Source organism: Schistocerca americana, chromosome 6, assembly GCF_021461395.2.
Source record: "Schistocerca americana isolate TAMUIC-IGC-003095 chromosome 6, iqSchAmer2.1, whole genome shotgun sequence".
Taxonomy (NCBI): domain Eukaryota; kingdom Metazoa; phylum Arthropoda; class Insecta; order Orthoptera; family Acrididae; genus Schistocerca; species Schistocerca americana.
The window spans coordinates 168,617,542-168,639,618 of record NC_060124.1 but is presented as its reverse complement, the minus strand read 5'-3'; the positions used below and the strand labels follow the sequence as shown (position 1 = coordinate 168,639,618).

Sequence of the window (22,077 nt, the reverse complement as noted above, 5' to 3'; positions counted from 1 at the left end):
TGGAGTACTGATGTAAATGTAGAAGAAATTGAGGTACTCAACTATAAAATTCTTTGACCATTCACCCAGTTATGTGAAGAATGTTATAGATAATAAAATTAACTTGGAACACAGACTGAAATAATATCTAGTTGACAATACCTTCTGCTCCATAGCAAAATCTTCTGTGTGTATTTGAGATTGCACTTGGCTTAAGATTTTTGTAAAAGGCAGTCGTGTAAATTATCAGCATATTATAAAAGTTGTCATTAAGAGAATTTATTACATTTATGAACTAACTTTACATGTTACTCATGACAGAAAGAGATCGCAGATATGGAAAGGAGCAAATGAAGAATTAATTTATTAACTCCACTAACACAACCAACTGAGATCTATAACCATGCCGATTCGACCACACTAATTCGGTGGTTCCCCTTTTAGCATATTTAAATAATATTCCTTTTGTACCGAAGGAAACGCATTTTAATTTACGTATATTTAAACAACAGTAATTTGAAAGTTTTGAGAGCTGCGATCTCGTTCCGATCAGGTGCTCTGCCAGTGGTCTGCATCTTCCCATAGTGAAGAAGCAGACCACTGGCAGCATACATAATCTCAACGAGATGACGACGAATTGCCGAAAAGTCTATGACATTACATAAAGAGTTAGTGACAGACTTCTAATTCTGTCTACCTTTCATGAAGTCGATGAAGTAATATTGACTACTTTCTGTCCTTTTGAGGATAACATTTCTATATCTATCTGTGTTTTCCGCTGTTCAGCTTTTGTTTTTCAATTTGACCTACCGTTGGGCTTCTTATGCTGAATATTTCCACATATAGAACGGCCGTCTTTCATAGATCACTTTTCAATGAACTCTTTCGTTTCGCACTGTCAGCAACAATCATGCAGTTGAATAAGTAAACGAAAGATGAAAAATAAAGTACTGGTGCTTCATTTAAAGAACAACTTTTTTCGGTTATGGGTCCAGTAGTGGTAAAGACATGGATTTTTCGAGTCACAAGTCTCTAGTTAAATTTCAAACACCTCTCTCTTTCTATTTAAGGAGAAAATGTGCATGTGTGGTCATCCTAATTTTTATTGTTTAATTTGGCGACTGAGTTATCATTTTGCTTTCCTTGAATGACTGTTTAAAGTTGATTTCAAACTGTTTATGTCTCACTTATTTGGAGCTATGTTTCAATAAGGGTGTAAAAATAACATATTAACAATAACACTAAAATAATTTGTCAAGTGTTTAATATCCTGTCATTAGGCTACGCGTCTCTGAAACCATTTCGAACATGATAGGGCTTTATTGTGACATATTTACAAATGTGGGTGTTTTTCCCTGGCAACTGCTAACCTGGAAGATGCCTACATACAACTAGAAATGCCAAGAATGTCGATATTTCATAGCATCGCCGAACACTAATCGCAGATGCTGTTATTTATCCGAAGATCACAGATGTTATACCTTTCAAGTGACAATAATGACGGAGATGCCAATGTTTATGTTTACTAAGTTGGCCATGCGATGGATTGTTATGTGTTGTGTTTGAGTGTACGAGCTGTTTCACAGTCATAGTTAATAATGGATGATAAAATAAACTCAGCATTTATTTGTGCTAAATCATTGTCAGAATGTATGTAGCAGTAACTGGACATTTGTATGTATGTCCCGATGAAGGATGTTAACGTTGTTAAGTCAAGCTCGATTCTGGACACTGAAAGATGAAATAGTTATTAAAGACACAGACTTCGGTGCTTTCAGGTAGTTATTGATTTAACGTTATTTCATCTTCGTCGCTAACCATATGCATACAATAAATATATAGCTCGAAATTTGTTTCAGGTATTTAGAAAAAAAGGACGTGTCTGATTCGCCCTACAATGAAGGGAAGCGTTCATTTGCGGAACAAAGAGGAATCACATGCGTGGTCCGAAATAAAAGACCAAACAAGTTAAGAGAGTCAATTAAAGATTTAGAGGTAACTGTGGAAAAATACTAAGTTGTATATCCATTTTAAACATTTTGTGAAATACATAGGTTACTTTGTTACAGGAACATTTGATTCAGCATAAAGTGATCTATTGTCACTGGAGGGACAACAGCCTCTTGCAACTGATTTTCAGTTCTGGGCTTATTGCTAAAATATGTATAAACATTTTTACTGGTGACATACTAAAAATTTCATTTGACAAGTATCTTGTTGGAAAACTTCTTTCTGAGTATATTGCTGATGGTAAGTTTTGCATGTTGTTTATGTTGTGTTGTTTAAGTTATGCAAACTATTGAAGTGTGGTGAGTAACTGTGACATTAGTAGTAGTAATTTTAAAAAATGAAATTGGATTGTAGACCTAATGCTTACTTGCAGTAAATGTTGTGTGGGGGGTGGCAATCAAATTGTATAACCGTTGCTATTACATTGCAGTCATAGTCTTCCACTATTATCTGTCCATGATCTGATTTTATGTTTTACTCTCTCTCTAATTCCCAGCATGCATCTCCTCATTGCTTGCTGAACAACATTAAGTTTTTGAAGACGTTTCTGTATCAAAGTCCATGTCTCACTGCCATAAGTCAAAATTGGTAATACATATTGCTTGTACACTTTCCATATCAGTCATGGTTGTGGGGAGAGGGAGTACATGGTTCATGGGAAGATGGTAAATCATAATTTTTAATTATTAACACTGATAGTTAATTGTATATTCGGCAATTTGTATAAGGAAACTGATTGAAATGTACCCCCACCATGAGACATTTTTCAAAGGGGGAGAGGGGGGGGGGGTTGCTGTATCTTTTGGTATCTAATCAACAGCTGTTGTTATTTTTAAATCAAGCAGGAAGACGGTTGGGGGTGGGTAATTGCCACTTGGAGGGCAGCAGCAGGTTGCAAGGCCACCTGTGGAAGCTGCCACATCGTGTATCAACTGTTCTGCAGTCACTGCTCAATTTTTTTATATTGGTATGACAACCACTCAGCTCTCCACCTGAATGAATGACCACTGCTGAACTGTGGCCAAAAACAAAGGTGACCACCCAGTGACACAACATTCTCAAGTCCAGTGGCTGCTTCACAACTTGCACTACCAGGATCTACATCTAGATCTGCAAACAACCATGAAGTGCATGGGAGAGGGTATGTCCCATTGTACCTGTTAGTAGGTTCTGTTCACATATGGAGCATGGGAAGAATGATTGTTTCAATGCTTCTGTGCGTGCAGTAATTATTCTAACCTTATCCTCATTACCTGTATGTAAGTGACATTTAGGCGATTGTAGTATATTCCTAGAGTCATCACTTAAAGCCGGTTCTTGAAACTCTCTTGCAATAGTTTACGTCTGTCTTCAGGAGTCTTCCAGTTCATTTCCTTCAGTATCTCTGTGACACTCTCCAATGGACCAAACAAACCTGTGACCATTTGTGCTGCCCATCTCTGTATACATTCAGTATCCCCTGTAAGTCCTATGTGGTACAGCCCCCACACATTTGAGCAACATTCTAGAACCACTCACGAGTGGTTTGTAAGCAATCTCCTTTGTAGACTGATTTAACTTCCCCAGTATTCTACCAATAAACCAGATTCTACCACCAGCTTTATGCACGACTGAGTCTATGTGATCATTGTATCTCACATTCCTCCAAAGTGTTATTTCCAGGTATATGTATGAGTTGATCGTTCCCAATAGTGACTCATTGAGTTTATAGTCACAGGATACTAAGTTTTTTTGTTTTGTGAACTGCACAGTTTTACATCTCTGAACAAGTAGCCAATCGTTGTATCACGTTGAAACCTTATCAAGACCTGACTGAATATTGTGCAGCTTCTTTCAGATAGTACTTCATTATAGATAACTTCACAATCTGCAAAAAGTCTGAAGTTACTATTGTCTCCAAGGTCATTCGTGTATACTATAAATGGCAGGGGTCCCAACAAACTTCCCTAGTGCACATGTGAAGTTACTTCTACATCTGATGATGGCTCTCCATGCAAGAAAATGTGCTGCATGCTCCTTAGCAAGAGGACCTCAATCCAGTCTCAAATTTATTTGATAGTGACAGTAAGTATAGATGTGGTACTGAGTCAAATGCTTTTTGGAAATCAAGAAATACTGCATCTACCTGATTGCCCTGATCCAAAGCTTTTGGTATGATATGTGAGAAAAGTGCAAGTTGGGTTTTACATGATCAGTGTTTTTTGAATCCGTGCTGGTTGTCACTGAGAAGGTCATGAAGTTCAAGATATCTCAGGTTTGATCTCAGAAAATCTTCTGAGATTCTACGGCATATTGGTGTCAAGGATATAGTACGGTATTTTTTGTGTCAACTGACCTTCTTGTAGACAGGTGGGACCTGTACTTTTTTTTCAAGAACTGGACATGGTCTTTTGTTTGAGTGATCTACGATACATTATAGATAGAAGGGTGGCTAACTCAGTCGCAAATTCAGTATAGAGTCTGACAGAGATTTCATCGGGCCCTGGAGCTTCGTTCAGTTTTAATGATTTCAATTGTTTCTCAACACTACTGACAGTGATAATTATTTCATTCATCTTTTCAACGGTATGAGGATTAAATTGGGGCAAATTTTTTGGTTTTTCCTTTGTAAAGGAACATTTGAAAATTGTTTAAACATTTCAGGTTTTGCTTTACTAATCTCTATCATTTGCTAGCCACTGGACAATATCTTTGGTGCCACTAACAGCCTTTACATACGACCAGAATTTCTTTGGGTTCTTTGAAAGATCATTTGACAACATTCTACTCCAGTAGTCATTGGAGGCGTCACCCATCGCTCTCTTGACAGCCAAACGTATTTCATTCAGCATCTCTCTGTCTACAGTCCTATGCTTTGTTTTGCACCTGTTACGCAGTAATCTCTGCTCCCTCAGAAGTTTCTTTACAGTGATTGAGTACCATGGAGATTTCCTCCTATTATGGAATGTTTTACCAGGTTCATATCTATACTGTGCATGGTCTACTATTCTTTTAAACTTCAGCCATAGTTTGTCAGGATACTTGTGCACTGTGCTGAAAGTTTCAGTTCCTCATTTAGATGTGGCGCTACTGATTTTTTATCTAGTTTCCTGAACATATATATCTTTCTGCTTGGTTTAGTTGTCCTTTGTACTTTAGTAATCGTTGTTGCCACAACCGCATCGTGGTCACTGATATTGCTTTCCATGTGGGCGTTCTCAGAGAGGTCAGGTCTATTTCTTGCACCCAATATATTTCTGTCATGAGTAGGATTCCTAACTATCTGTTCTAGGGAGTTTTCAGAGGAGGCATTAGTAATGTTTTTCAGGATGTGTTATCACTCCCACCACTAACAAAACTGTAATTTTCCCAATTAATTGTTGACTGAAAGTCTCCACCAATGAATACAGTATGTTTGGATAACTTACATACAAGTGAACTGAGGTTTTCTCTAAAATTTTTGGTTACATTAGGAGATGCGTGTGGCGGCTGACAAAATGATCCATTTATTATTTTATGCCCTCATCTGATACTTCCCTTTAGCACCAGGTTTTCTGAACTATGTAACTGGGAGTTATCCTTTCAACTCATCCTTCACTGCTGTAATCCTTCTGACATCAACCTCTGATAAAAACTGCCCCCACATCCTCTATCGAACAGTTTCCCTTCCTTTTGTCCTGTCACCTCCTCCCAAACCAAGCTTCCATATCATCATCATCATGCATTACACTTCATCAGCACCCATCCGTCACATGCCTAGCTCATGCAACAACTACCATCCTTCCCTTCCACATGCTTATCCTGCAAACCTGGTGCTTTCCTCTGAGCTGGTAGACCTATCCCTAACACCTCCCCTCCCCTGAAGAATAGATAGTTCTGTTGATTTTAGTACTATTATTAGGCTTTTTGCAAAATTCACCTGTCAAAGTTCTTACATTTTCTTTAATAATGTAATTTCTGAGATTATCTGGAAATAATTGATGGAAGACGTGCTTCCTATGTGAATGCAATTAGACACCTAGAAATTTATCATTAAGGACTCAGAAATATACAGTATATTCTTCAAATTGCCCTGTTATTTGCCACCTTTCATGATTTTCTTTTTTATTTTGGAACCATGCATTATACTAATTTATGTAATATATCTCACTGTAGATCATGAGCTATCAGGTTTTCACGGGAAAGACATTTAATTTCAGATGGTTGTATTAATTTGTTGCCTAGTCACAATACTACTATCACTAGCCAGTTGAGTAGGGAACTGTGTGACTGAGACAAAAAGTTAATTCTGAAATACTCCTTTAAGAAATTCAGATCAAAACAATAACATTTATGTCATTATATCTTTCTGTCTGATCAACAGCATAAAAATGTATCAACTTTTTTCATGAAAGCTCCCACTTCCTAATTGAAGATCTGTATATTACATTACTGACATTTAAATTTCCGGTATTAATATAAGTTTTGTGTAGGCCAAAGTATACGGAATCTTCCAAGTAGTGTAGGCTACTTTTTGAATTTATGCTCGTGTTTCATGAATGTAACAACTCCCACTTTATCAACATTGCATGTGTGTGTAATAAAAGCCAATTGCAGTTACTTTTCCACAGAAGAGAATTAACTGTTATATGTTTTATTTTTCAGCTATTTTCACAAAAACGCACTTAATTTTTTCATACAATGATAACCAGGTAACACTTGTTTACTTTGTGAAACCACTAACAAACTGCAATGTATCAGAAAAAATTAGTCGTTTGGAACCAAAAGTACAAAATCTGGAGTTGGCTGGACCATCTGGCCGGCGCTTGGAGAGAAAATTGTCATCTAATGTTAATGGAGACATGGTAAGTTTGCGTATTCTTCAAGAAGGGATTATGATTGTCTTGGTTGCTCGGTAAGTTTGCGTATTCTTCGAGAAGGGATTATGATTATCTTGGTTGCTCATCACTTCTTACTGTTATTAAATGCACTAAAACTCATAAAAAAAACTGGGTGTTAGTTGGTTGCATGCACCCTTTGTTTGTAGTAGTGACATTATGTGAATCAGTAACCAGCACGAAAGAAACCTGTTGAACTTTGCATCGAAATAAGCAACTCACCTACTTCTTAACATAGTCTGCTTTGATTTATATACACTTGGTCCAGTGATCCTGCAGCTTTCTCATCCCATCAGAAAAATAGGTTCTGTCAGGCTATGCAAAATTCTTGTTGACTGCAACTAGAGCTTCTTCTGTTTGATGAAAATTTCTTTGCTATTGCCCAGTACCACGTGTTCTTTGAATTCCCATGACTGGAAAGTTGAAACCATGCTTTATCACTCAAGATGTATCTGAAAGAATCTAACAAACCATGATTGATATGAATATAATAGAGGGAAACATTCCACGTAGGAAAAATATATCTAAAAACAAAGATGATGTGACTTACCAAATGAAAGTGCTGGCAGGTCGACAGACACACAAACAAACACAAACATACACACAAAATTCTAGCTTTCGCAACCGACGGTTGCTTCGTCAGGAAAGAGGGAAGGAGAAGGAAAGATGAAAGGATGTGGGTTTTTAGGGAAAGGGTAAGGAGTCATTCCAATCCTGGGAGCGGAAAGACTTACCTTGGGGGGAAGAAAGGACAGGTATACACTCGCACACACACATATCCATCCGCACATACACAGACACAAGCAAATGTCTGCTTGTGTCTGTGTATGTGCGGATGGATATGTGTGTGTGCGAGTGTATACCTGTCCTTTTTTCCTCCCAAGGTAAGTCTTTCCGCTTCCGGGATTGGAATGACTCCTTACCCTTTCCCTAAAAACCCACATCCTTTCATCTTTCCTTCTCCTTCCCTCTTTCCTGACGAAGCAACCGTCGGTTGCGAAAGCTAGAATTTTGTGTGTATGTTTGTGTGTCTGTCGACCTGCCAGCACTTTCATTTGGTAAGTCACATCATCTTTGTTTTTAGATATATTAAACCATGATTGATGTTATTCAAAAGCCATGTGCATTAATCTCCACATTCCTGACTGTTCATCCTTCCATAATTACTGCACAACTGTCACACAATATGACTTCAAATCAAGACTTTTAAATACCCACTGGCTACTCCTCCTATTTACATGCACCTGTTGGGCCAATTTACGTGTCTCAGAGTTCTTTGGGCTCTGAAAATTCTTTGGTGAATGTCTGCAATAACTTCTGGTGTGTGAACTGAATGAAATCTTTGTCATTCTACATTTTGTATTGACTGCAGGTGCGCCAATTTTTATACAGACTCTGTATTGCTCTCTTTGCGGATACTTGACCCTGAAAATTTTGTGAGTTTCCTTAATCTGTTCCCACATATGCTTGCACAATTTCAATTATTTCTTCTATTGAGAAAGCCATTTTGCAGACCGCTAAGAGAAACATCTAACTTCACTGATGAAACAAACTGAAATGCTGACAGAAGAATGTTAACAATTGATTATTGCATAAAACTGTCCATTGTTGCAGCTGTTTCCTCCATTTCAGAAGTTGAAAACTGCATTCACATTCAGAGAGGAGGGATGCTAATTTTAACTGTGCCTCCTGTATTACATTGTATATTTCACATGTATATGACAGTGTAGTAGTGCAGATATTTTCTTATCCCAATGACATCGATCAGTGAAACCCAACTGACATGACATACTTGAAATCTTCAGATCAAGGCAGTCAGATAGACGCAGTATTTCTTGATATCTGAAAAGCATTTGACTTAGTACCATGCCTACACTTATTGTCAAAAGTACAGTTATATGGGGTATCAAATGAAATTTGTGACTGGATTGAGGACCGCTTGGTAGGGAGGATGCAGCATGTTATCTTGGATAGAGAGCCATTGTCAGATATACAAGTTATTGTAGTTGTGTCTCAGGGAATTGTGTTGGAATTTTGCTGTTCATGTTGTATATTAATGACCTTGCAGGCAATATTAATATAACCTCAGACTTTTTGCAGATAATGCAGTTATCTATAATGAAGTACTATCTGAAAGAGGCTGCATAAATATTCAGTCAGATCTTGATAAGATTTCAATGTGATGCAAACATTGGCTAAATGTTCAGAAATTTCTTGCTTGTTCATAAACATTTTATTTTTATCTGTTATTACTTTTATGTTGTAATTTCATGTACTGGCATGTTTCATGACCTTGCATATTTGCTCCTCAATTTGGTTGGACGGAACTTGATGTGTAAATAAAAAATAAATAAAGGACTCAAGGACCTGGATTTATTAAAAATTTCAATAAATCGGAATCTTCTGATACGGACAGATCTTCCCTTACTTGTGTCATAAATGATGTAAAAACCAGTAAATGTATTTGTAATAGCACTCAAAATTAATAATAAATGTTAATTTCAGACATATTACAATAAACAGAAACACACCACTAGATATTAAAATAATTTCCACTGGATTTCACAGCCCTGTGTAAGAGTTGTAGTAGTGTTCTGTTTCAGTGAAAAAAAAAAAAAAAAAAAAAAAAAAAAAAAAAAAAAAAAAAAAAAAAATATATATATATATATATATATATATATATATATATATATATATATATATATATATATTTTTTTTTTTTTTTGCACTGAAACAGAACACTACTACAACTCTTACACAGGGCTGTGAAATCCAGTGGAAATTATTTTAATATCTAGTGGTGTGTTTCTGTTTATTGTAATATGTCTGAAATATATATACAGTTTGTTGCTGGTCATTCCCACATAGAATGCATCACAGTGTAGGCAGGTCAGCTGGTAAATCACGTGGGTCGTGGCTCTGCCTCTGATCGTGTACACCTTCCGGGTTACAGGACTGGACTGTCCATTCGCATGAATGGACACAGGCAGACAGTGTTTGTTGGTAATGAGGATCACCCTGTGGCTAAACATGCCTTGGTGCACAGCCAGCACATCTTGGCTCAGTGTTACACCGTCCGGGTTATCTGGATACTTCCCACCAACACCAACCTATCCGAACTCCGGAGATGGGAACTTGCCCTTCAGTATATCCTCTCTTCTCGTCATCCGCCAGGCCTCAATCTCCGCTAATTTCAAGTTGCCGCCACTCATACCTCACCTGTCTTTCAACAACTTCTTTGCCTCTACACTTCTGCCTCGACTGACATCTCTGCCCAAACTCTTTGTCTTTAAATATGTCTGCTTGTGTCTGTATGTGTGGATGGATATGTGCGTGCGTGCGAGTGTATACCTGTCCTTTTTTCCCCCTAAGGTAAGTCTTTCCGCTCCCGGGATTGGAATGACTCCTTACCCTCTCCCTTAAAACCCACTTCCTTTCGTCTTCCCCTCTCCTTCCCTCTTTCCTGATGAGGCAACAGTTTGTTGCGAAAGCTTGAATTTTGTGTGTATGTTTGTGTTTGTTTGTGTGTCTATCGACCTGCCAGCGCTTTTGTTCGGTAAGTCACCTCATCTTTGTTTTTTTTTATATATATATATATATATATATATTTTTTTTTTTTGAAGTAACCTTTCGCAGGGTGGTGTGTGTATTATTGGGCCAGCACCACTTCCAATCTTATATCCTACTATTTGGTTTCCCCCACCCACCCAAACCATCAACTCAGGAAAAAAAAAAAAAAAAAACCATGCACACATTAACTAAGAGGGTCATCAGATCAGTGCTGCAGGATGCTTTAAGGTGTAACTGCAGAAACTACAAACTGCTTTTTAGATGCAAATGCTACCAGTATGAAGTCAATCTGTTTAATTAGCAAACAATGGAAAATCCAGGATGGAATGTAACAATATTATGAGAAGGGAAGTTCCTGCTCACCATATAGTGGAGATGCTGAGTCACAGATAGGCACAACAAAAAGATTTTTACACTTAAAGCTTTTGACCAATGGCCTTTGTCGACAATAGACACACACATGCGCATGCACACACTCTCTCACACAATGACCCAATAATAAACACACCACCCCGAGAAACAGAACACTACTCCGACTCTTACACAGGGCTGTGAAATCCGGTGGAAATTATTTTAATATCTAGTGGTGTGTTTCTGTTTATTGCAATGTGTCTGAAATTAACATTTATTATTAATTTTGGGTGCTGTTACAAATAAATTTTCTGGTTTTCACATCATTTATGACACAACTGAGGGAAGAGCCGTCCATATCAGAAGATTCAGATTTATTGAAATTTGTAATAAAGCCAGGTCTTTGAGTCCTCTATTTATTTTTTATTTACACGTCAATTGAGGAGCAAATATCCAAGGTCATGAAACATGTCAGTACATGAAATTACAACATAAAAGTAATAACAGATAAAAATATAATGTTTATGAACCCGAAAAAAGTCAATGCATAAGTTTAAGTAAACGCAATCAACAATACAACATAAATCAGCTTAATTTTTCAAAAAACTCCTTGACAGAATAGGAGTGAACCATGAGGAAACTCTTCAGTTTCAACTTGAAAGCACGTGGATTACTGCTAAGATTTTTGAATTCGAGTGGTAGCTTATTGAAAATGGATGCAGCAGTATACTGCCCACCTCTCTGCCCAAGTGTTAAGGAAGTCCGATCCAAATGCAGGTTTGATTTCTGCCGACTGTTAACTGAGTGGAAGCTGCTAATTCTTCGGAATAAGCTAATATTGTTAACGAGAAATGACAGTAAGGAATATATATATTGAGAGGCCAATGTCAAAATACCCAGACTCGTGAACAGGGGTCGACAAGAGGTTCGTGAACTTACACCAATTACTGCCCGAACCGCCCATTTGTGTGCCAAAAATATCCTTTTAGAATGGGAAGAGTTACCCCAAAATGTAATACCATACGACATGAAAATAAGCAAAGTAGACTAATTTTCGTGTTGAACGATCACTCACTTCACATACCATTCACGAATAGCACAAATGACAGCATTAGGTCTTTGAGCAAGATCCTGCATGTGGGCTTTCCATGACAGTTTACTATCTATCTAAACACCAAGAAATTTGAACTGTTCAGTTTCACTAATCATATGCCCATTCTGTGAAATCAAAACATCAGGTTTTATTGAATTCTGTGTTAGAAATTGTAAAAACTGAGTGTTACTGTGATTTAGTGTTTGTTTATTTATTACAAGCCATGAACTTAGGTCATGAACTGCACTATTTGAAACTGAACCAATGTTGTACACAACATCCCTTACTACCAAGCTAGTGTCATCAGCAAACAGAAATATTTTAGTTACCCGTAATATTAGTGGTCATACCATTTATATAAATAAGGAACAGGAGTGGTCCCAACACTGATCCCTGAGGAACCCCCCACTTGACTGTACTCACTCAGACCCCACATCACAGTCATTCTCAACATCGTGGATAATGACCTATTGCTGTCTGTTGCTAAAGTAAGAGGTGAACCAATTGCACTGGAGCAATATCTTGTGATCAACACAATCAAACACCTTAGTTAAATCAAAAAATATGGGTAGCATTCGAAACCTTTTGTTTAACCCATCCAGTATCTCACAGAGAAAAGAGAATATAGCATTTTCAGTTGTTAAACGATTTCTAAAGCCGACCTGTACATTTGATAGCAGATCGTGATATAAAATGCTCAGTTATCCTTACATGCACAGCCTTTTCAATAACTTTAGCAAACACTGATGGCATAGAAATAGGCCTAAAATTTTCTAAATTACCCCTTTTTCCCTTTTTATAAAGTGGCTTTACTACTGAGTACTTTAATTGTTCAGGAAACTGACCATTCCTAAAGGAAAAATTACAAATATGGCTAAATACAGGGCTAACATGGGCAGCACAGTACTTTTATATTCTGCTAGGCACTCCATTATATCCACGAGAGTCCTTAGTCTTCAGTGATTTAATTAATGACTCAATCTCCACCTTGTATGTGTCACACAGGGGTATTTCAGACATCAATCTCGGAAAGACATTTGCCAAGAAAGTTATGTGATTCCCCGTAGAAACTAAATTTTTATTTAATTCATCAGCAATGCTCAGAAAATGATTGTTAGATACTGCACATATATCTGATTTATCGGTAACAGAAATATTTTTAATACGAACTGACTTTAAATTGTCAACCTTGTACTGCTGACCAGACACTTCCTTTGCAGCTGACCATATGGTTCTAATTTTATCCTGTGAATTAGCTATTCTATTTGCATACAACATCCTTTTTGCTCTCCTAATAATATTTTAAGCACCTTAGAATACTGTTTGTATTGGGGCTTCTGTAACTTGATTGTGACTACTCCAAACATTTTGGTATAATTCCCACTTTGTTCTACATGATATCCTTATCCCACTAGTCAGCCACCTGGGCCCCCGTTTAGAACGTTTTAATGGAAAGCAGCTCTCAAAGAGCATGAGCAAAGAGCAAGGAAAGAATTATATTTATCATTTGTGGTATTAGCATTGTAAACATCCTGCCACTCTTGTTCCTTGACAAGATTTAAAAAATGTCTACTGTTATTGGATTAACTTCCCACATAGTTTGTAATTATATGTGACATTTGTTAGAGTACAAAAGCCTTTTAGTGGTAACATTTGTGCATCATGGTCTGAAAGGCCATTCACTCTTTTACTAACAGAAGGCCCATTTAGTAGTGAAGAATGAATAAAAATATTGTCTATGGATGTGCTACTATTCCCTTGCACCCTAGATGGAAAAAACACAGTCTGCATCAGATCACATGAATTTAGGAGATCTACCAACATCCTTTTCCTTGCACCATCATATACAAAATTTGTATTGAAGTCACTACATATAACTAACTTCAGATACTTTCTACAAAGTGAATCAAGAACCCACTGTAGCTTGAGCAGAAATGCTCTGAAGTCAGAGTTAGGGGACCTAGAAACAACAATGATTAGAAGTTTAGTTTCACTAAATTCATCTGCCCCTGCACAACATTCAAATATCTGTTCAGTGCAGTGTCATGATATGTCTATGGACTCAAATAGAATACTGTTTTTAGCGTACACAGCCACTCCTCCACCCCGCAAGGAACTCCTTGAAAAACAGCCAGCTAATCTGTATCTTGGTATAGGAAGCCTCTAAATTGTCAAATTATTTAAGTGGTGCTCCGATATACCAATAATTTCAGAGTCACCATCTATAAGCAGTTCACTAACTTTTTCTGTAATACCTCTTGCATTTTGATGAAATTCACTAATTCCTTCTCTACTTGGAAACATGATATTTATTTATAGACTATATAGAACTTTATTGGCACTCCTTATTACAGAATGCGTGCTTAATTGTTTTTGGCTGTTTTGTCTCACAAAAATGGCTTGTAACACATCAAATAATGAAAAAATACAATATTATACGGTAAAAGTCATTAAAGCATAACTGTGAAATACAGAAAGAGAAGGTGAGTAGAGTATGTAGCCATAGCTGCACTGCACTGAAAGTCCTCACACTTGAAGTAGTCACTGTTAAACAGGGTCAGGTTTGTAGAGACAGATGATTCTGCTCCATTCATCAATACTAGCTCTCCTGACTAAACAGTACCACAAGGCGGCTGAGACTTGCCGTTTCTTAAAGCATTCCTATAGGGAGAATGTTGATTACCATGACTTCCCAAAGAATAAATATTGTAGAGAGATACTTACTTCGATTGGAGATGTCAGTTGTGTGAAGAGAGGAGTTCTATGTTTACATCTACATCTATACTCTGTGAAGTGCATGGCAGAGGGTATGTCCCACTTACCAGTTATTATGGCTTTTTCGCAAATCATTCATGTATGACGTGTGGGAAGAATGATTATATGCTATTATTAAGCTAATCTGATCCTCACGATCCCTATGGGAGTGATATGTAGGTGGTTCTAGTATATTCCAAGAGTCATCTTTTAAAGCCGGTGTGTGAAAGTTTGTCAGTAGATTTTCTTGGGATAGTTTCCATCTATCTTCAAGAGTCTGCCAGTTCAGTTGTCTCATCATCTCTGTGACACTTCCTGTAGGTCAGAGAAACCTGTGACTGTTCATGCCACCTTTCTCTCTGTATGTTGAGTAACCTCTGCTAGTCCTGTTTGGTACTGATTGCATTTCCCCCTTATTCTACCTATAAATAATGACTGACCCTATGTGACCATTAAAGACATTATTACGAAGATGATAGGTTGCTACACACCTTATAGAGGACATGTTGAGTCGCAGACAGGCACAACATAAAGACTGCTATGCATTTGAGCTTTCGACCAAAAGGCCTTCTTCTAAAGTAAAATACTCACAGTATTCACACAAGTGCAACTCACACACACGACCAGTGTTGTCTTTGGCCAATGGGACTAGACTGCGAGCATCTTCGAATGATAGTAGAAGAACTCTGTGGTTGTTGGGGTATGGAGGAGACTATGGTTGGGAGGGGGAGAAATAGTAGGGTAGGGTTGGGGAAGGGTGTAACACTGCTTGTGGGAGTGTGCAGGGATGTGGTGGGGGCAGTGTAGGGCAGCTGGATGCAGTCAGGAGGGATGAGGAGGGTTGTTGGTTAGGGGGATCAGTAAACACCCTTAGTTCTCTCTGTTCCTTATCTACCCTCTAAATTACGCATGAATCTACAACTGACATGTCACTCATGATCAAGTGGATGAGTAATGAAAGATCCTGTACTTCATATAGAGGAGACAGTGTCCATAGGAGAGGATAGTACTTGAAGTCCATTAGATACTAGTACCACAGGTACCGGGGAGGTGATTTGCAGCAGGTGCCATTCATTTGACTGTAGACACAGTGATTTCCAGATGCTTTTGAACATCAACCAAATTGACCTGTGTTTGAGAACAGTATTCACAATACGGCTGCATTATGGCTCATGCAGTGTATTACAGGTCACGACAGTGAACAGATAACATTAAAATAAGCCTACTGACTATATTTTAATCCTTTGAGCTAAAAATTACTAATTCCCTATAAAAATTGAAGCAAACACAGAAGTTGAGATTTCTGTTAAGGCAACAGCTAAACCTGTGATAAAAATTACTAGTTTCCTAAAACTATTTGAGGTTAGTTATAGTCGTTAACAAACTCAAAAATAAGAGTTAATTTACAATTACTGTTAATAATAAACACGGAAGAACGGAAGAAATATTGAATTTAATTGATGAAAGGAGAAAATATAAAAATGCAGTAAATGAAGCAGGCAAAAAGAAATACAAACGTCTCAAAAATGAGATCGACAGGAAGTGCAAAATGGCTAAGCAGGGATGGCTAGAGGATAAATGTAGGGATGTAGAGGCTTATCTCACTAGGGGTAAGATAGATACTGCCTACAGGAAAATTAAAGAGACCTTTGGAGAAATGAGAACCACTTGCATGAGTATCAAGAGCTCAGATGGGAACCCAATTCTAAGCAAAGAAGGGAAAGCAGAAGGGTGGAAGGAGTATATACAGGGTCTATACAGGGGCGATGTACTTGAGGACAATATTATGGAAATGGAAGAGGATGTAGATGAAGATGAAATGGGGGATAGGATACTGCGTGAAGAGTTTGACAGAGCACTGAAAGACCTGAGTCGAAACAAGACCCTGGGAGTAGACAACATTCCATTAGAACTACTGACAGCCTCGGGTGAGTCAGTCCTGACAAAACTCTACCATCTGGTGAGCAAGATGTATGAGACAGGTGAAGTACCCTCAGACTTCAAGAAGAATATAATAATTCCAATCCCAAAGAAAGCAGGTGTAGACAGATGTGAAAATTACCGAACTATCAGTTTAATAAGTCACGGCTGCAAACTACTAACGCAAATTCTTTACAGACGAATCGAAAAAGTAGTAGAAGCTGACCTAGGGGAAGATCAGTTTGGATTCCGTAGAAATATTGGAACACGTGAGGCAATACTGACCCTACGACTTATCTTAGAAAATAGATTAAGGAAAGGCAAACCTATGTTTCTAGCATTTGTAGACTTGGAGAAAGCATTTGACAATGTTGACTGGAATACTCTCTTTCAAATTCTGAAGGTGGCAGGGGTAAAATACAGGGAGCGAAAGGCTATTTACAATTTGTATAGAAACCAAATGGCAGTTATAAGAGTTGAGGGGCATGAAAGGGAAGCAGTGGTTGGGAAGGGAGTGAGACAGGGTTGTAGCCTCTCCCCGATGTTATTCAATCTGTATATTGAGCAAGCAGCAAAGGAAACAAAAGAAAAATTTGGAGGAGGTATTAAAATCCACGGAGACGAAATAAAAACTTTGAGGTTCGCCGATGACATTGTAATTCTGTCAGAGACAGCAAAGGACTTGGAAGAGCAGTTGAACAATGTCTTGAAAGGAGGATATAAGATGAACATCAACAAAAGCAAAATGAGGATAATGGAATTAAGTCGGGTGATGCTGACTGTATTAGATTAGGAAATGAAACACTTAAAGTAGTAAAGGAGTTTTGCTATTTGGGGAGCAAAATAACTGATGATGGCCGAAGTAGAGAGGATATAAAATGTAGACTGGCAATGGCAAGGAAATTGTTTCTGAAGAAGAGAAATTTGTTAACATCGAGTATTGATTTAAGTGTCAGGAAGTCGTTTCTGAAAATATTTGTACGGAGTGTAGCCATGTATGGAAGTGGAACATGGACGATAAATAGTTTGGACAAGAAGAGAATAGAAGCTTCGAAATGTGGTGCTACAGAAGAATGCTGAAGATTAGATGGGTAGATCACATAACTAACGAGGAGGTATTGAATAGAATCGAGGAGAAGAGGAGTTTGTGGCATAACTTGACTAGAAGAAGGGATCGGTTGGTAGGACATGTTCTGAGGCATCAAGGGATCACCAGTTTAGTATTGGAGGGCAGCGTATAGGGTAAAAATCGTAGAGGGAGACCAAGAGATGAATACACCAAGCAGATTCAGAAGGATGTAGGTTGCAGTAGGTACTGGGATATGAAGAAGCTTGCACAGGATAGAGTAGCATGGAGAGCTGCATCAAACCAGTCACAGGACTGAAGACCAAAACAACAACAACAATAAACACTCTTCTTGCCGGGAAAACCAGATGTAACTTAATGTGTAAGTTACAATGTCTGTTACAGTAATTAATCACAAATGTGGATTTACTGGGAATTAGGTTATGCACGGGACAATAATAACTTCCGAATATTCTCAGAAATGTTAATTTATTTGTGTTGATACACTCCTGGAAATGGAAAAAAGAACACATTGACACCGGTGTGTCAGACCCACCATACTTGCTCCGGACACTGCGAGAGGGCTGTACAAGCAATGATCACACGCACGGCACAGCGGACAGACCTGGAACCGCGGTGTTGGCCGTCGAATGGCGCTAGCTGCGCAGCATTTGTGCACCGCCGCCGTCAGTGTCAGCCAGTTTGCCGTGGCATACGGAGCTCCATCGCAGTCTTTAACACTGGTAGCATGCCGCGACAGCGTGGACGTGAACCGTATGTGCAGTTGACGGACTTTGAGCGAGGGCATATAGTGGGCATGCGGGAGGCCGGGTGGACGTACCGCCGAATTGCTCAACACGTGGGGCGTGAGGTCTCCACAGTACATCGATGTTGTCGCCAGTGGTCGGCGGAAGGTGCACGTGCCCGTCGACCTGGGACCGGACCGCAGCGACGCACGGATGCACGCCAAGACCGTAGGATCCTACGCAGTGCCGTAGGGGACCGCACCGCCACTTCCCAGCAAATTAGGGACACTGTTGCTCCTGGGGTATTGGCGAGGACCATTCGCAACCGTCTCCATGAAGCTGGGCTACGGTCCCGCACACCGTTAGGCCGTCTTCCGCTCACGCCCCAACATCGTGCAGCCCGCCTCCAGTGGTGTCGCGACAGGCGTGAATGGATGGACGAATGGAGACGTGTCGTCTTCAGCGATGAGAGTCGCTTCTGCCTTGGTGCCAATGATGGTCGTATGCGTGTTTGGCGCCGTGCAGGTGAGCGCCACAATCAGGACTCCATACGACCGAGGCACACAGGGCCAACACCCGGCATCATGGTGTGGGGAGCGATCTCCTACACTGGCCGTACACCACTGGTGATCGTCCAGGGGACACTGAATAGTGCACGGTACATCCAAACCGTCATCGAACCCATCGTTCTACCATTCCTAGACCGGCAAGGGAACTTGCTGTTCCAACAGGACAATGCACGTCCGCATGTATCCCGTGCCACCCAACGTGCTCTAGAAGGTGTAAGTCAACTACCCTGGCCAGCAAGATCTCCGGATCTGTCCCCCATTGAGCATGTTTGGGACTGGATGAAGCGTCGTCTCACACGGTCTGCACGTCCAGCACGAACGCTGGTCCAACTGAGGCGCCAGGTGGAAATGGCATGGCAAGCCGTTCCACAGGACTATATCCAGCATCTCTACGATCGTCTCCATGGGAGAATAGCAGCCTGCATTGCTGCGAAAGGTGGATATACACTGTACTAGTGGCGACATTGTGCATGCTCTGTTGCCTGTGTCTATGTGCCTGTGGTTCTGTCAGTGTGATCATGTGATGTATCTGACCCCAGGAATGTGTCAATAAAGTTTCCCATTCCTGGGACAATGAATTCACGGTGTTCTTATTTCAATTTCCAGGAGTGTATACACTTAAATTTGGGGTGATCTATTATTTGGCAGTAACTGTGTCTCATAAATGCTGATTTGCTATGAAACAAGTTATTCACAACACTTGTACCACAGACTTAAGAAAATTTTCGAAAATATAGCTCTGTAAGCATGCAAAAATTCTCAAGAATAACCTATTTCTCATGGAATTATACAGTGAAATTTGAGAATGATATTTTTGAATGAGAATAGGCCTACTGTTCTCAAAAATTTTAAAAGAGTATAAATATGTTTAAACATACAGTTGACAGTAACAGTATGAGTTTATTATGGAGAAATTTTCTAATAATCAAATGAAAATGTTATAATCAGTTTAAAGAATAAGAGAACGTTTAGTTAATGATTTCTTCAAGTTCCTTGACTAACAAAAACCAATATTTCCCCTTGATGTCACTTGTCCATTCAATCTTTTGACTCTTGATCTATCCTAATTTGGAACTTCTTCACTCTTACTTCCCTGGTTTCCACAGACATTTCCTCTTCACTTTTGCTTTCCAGGATTGTGATATTGCCGTATTACAACAGTGAAGTATTCTATTTAGGACAGTGACGAAACCCAAAGTAAGGGCCCACACCCAAAATGACAAAAACTGAAATGAAATTCCACAGATAGTGAGCTCAACTCCTTCTCTAGGGTAATACGACCCCCCTCCTCTTAATTGAAAGCATAGACCGTATTTGAAAGTATCATTTAAATAGGAGTATGAGAAATGCATGTAAATCCAAACAAAGGACAGATGTGTCCATTGTAATTGTTTAAAGTTCACAATTTCTCTCAAAAGAGGTCTAATGTATTCCACTCAGTCGATTAATATTTTAAACCCAGAAGAAAATTTGAAATTAGGAAAGGCACGGATCACATTCCATTAAACATATGAAATCACATTAAGACAGTGGTTGTTGTTTAATAGGTATATACAAAGATTACTTGCAAAAAAGACCATATATAATATGTACTTGATGTTCTGCTCTAGTTTCTTCGGGTCAAAATAGAATCTATCCCAACAGCCATGTACTACAATACTTGTGCTGAGTCATTGAATGACATGTTTTTCTGCAAGTAAATCTGATATTTGTCTCTCAAACAAATATGTGAAATAACTTAACAACTGGCATTAGTATATTATCAATATATGTCCACTTAGGCTCTTTCTGTCTATTATGGCTGTGATTTAAACCATTGTAGGAGTCTGATCAACACACAAATTGTCATAAAATCAATAAAGTTTGCATTGAAAAAATTAATTTATATGATGAGCCGTCATTTGAGTTAGATAAATCATCATAAAGAATTAATAATTATTGTTCGACCCAAGTCTTCTCATTGTTTATCTGAATGTAAGTAAGAGTCACTGGGATTTTCATTTCCACACTATAATTATATGAGATAATATAATAAGATAATTATAAGATTATGGATATGCTCACAGTGGCCAGAGACAGTGATCATATATGTGTCAGTTGTGCTTGTGTGGGTTTTCTGTTTCATAAGAAGGCCTTTTGGCCAAAATTAAAATGTTTAGCAGTAATCTGTCATTTCCATAATATTATTTTTATTTTATCCCAGACTTTCCATTCTTTGATTATAATATATGTATGACATGACGTAAATAAGTACATTTGATTAACAGAATTGGAACACAAAATTCATACAGTTCTGCTGTTAGCGAACACACATACTTTCTTACATGTACATACTCTTATACCCAGCACTGATTGTTCTTGTTGCTGATCTACCAATCTGGAGTACAATTCTGTCTGAATGATTATTGTTAAGGGATAATGGGTAAGGGAGATTTGAATCATCTATTGATGTGTAATGTGAATATGTCCTTTCCATTATGTTGTCTGATACCACCATATTTGAGTCAGAAACAGGAAATAAGAAAATTATGTTAGTAAATTGTATAGAGAAAATTTCCAAACATCAGGATATACAGTGTGTCAGACAGGTGAATGAAGAGAATGTGTTCATTTCACCCTTCTGGCCTCAAAAGTTAAGTATGTGATCTGCTATGTTATTTGAGAATAGCCTGATGATGCTTCTGGATCAAAACTATAATTGCTTCTTATTTGGGTTTCCTAAGTAAAGCTTTCTAGCAGCGTTAATTCAAATGGCTGTTGGTGGAAGAAACATATTGGCAACAAAAATATTGGCCCAAGATTTTTGTACAGGATCTTTCAAATTATCTATTTATTATTGGATTAGTGTACTGAATTCTGCCATTTAGTGTAATTTCTTGAAATTTGCGTGCCACCACAAAAATTGCTGTGTGTTTAATCTACTCTCAGAACTTTGATGTTAAGATAATAAAAGCCATACAATTAATGGAATTATTTAGCTTATATCTGTTCTGAATTGCAGATACTTATTTGGTGGCGGTGCACTCGTGATGAAGTTTATCCGTGGAGTCCAGTCGTTAAAGATCAGGACAGAGCAAATGTTCATGTGTATATGGTCACTGGGTAAGTCATTATGTGTCTATGCTCCTTTCACAGTCTTGCTTCATTCACTGTACTCTGCATT

General features: G+C 38.5%; 1 protein-coding gene across 1 annotated transcript in view; it reads left to right on the top strand.

Annotated features, from left to right (window-relative positions):
* Positions 1 to 1,474: 1,474 nt before the first annotated feature.
* The window catches only part of LOC124619218 (WD repeat-containing and planar cell polarity effector protein fritz), a 63,372-nt gene continuing 42,769 nt past the window's right edge, over positions 1,475 to 22,077 (top strand). The window contains exons 1-5 of the mRNA XM_047145438.1: positions 1,475 to 1,757; positions 1,839 to 1,974; positions 2,049 to 2,229; positions 6,613 to 6,812; positions 21,916 to 22,016. Coding sequence (XP_047001394.1) covers positions 1,675 to 1,757; positions 1,839 to 1,974; positions 2,049 to 2,229; positions 6,613 to 6,812; positions 21,916 to 22,016 — 701 coding nt within the window. The 5' untranslated portion in view covers positions 1,475 to 1,674. The remainder of the gene's footprint in view (positions 1,758 to 1,838; positions 1,975 to 2,048; positions 2,230 to 6,612; positions 6,813 to 21,915; positions 22,017 to 22,077) is intronic.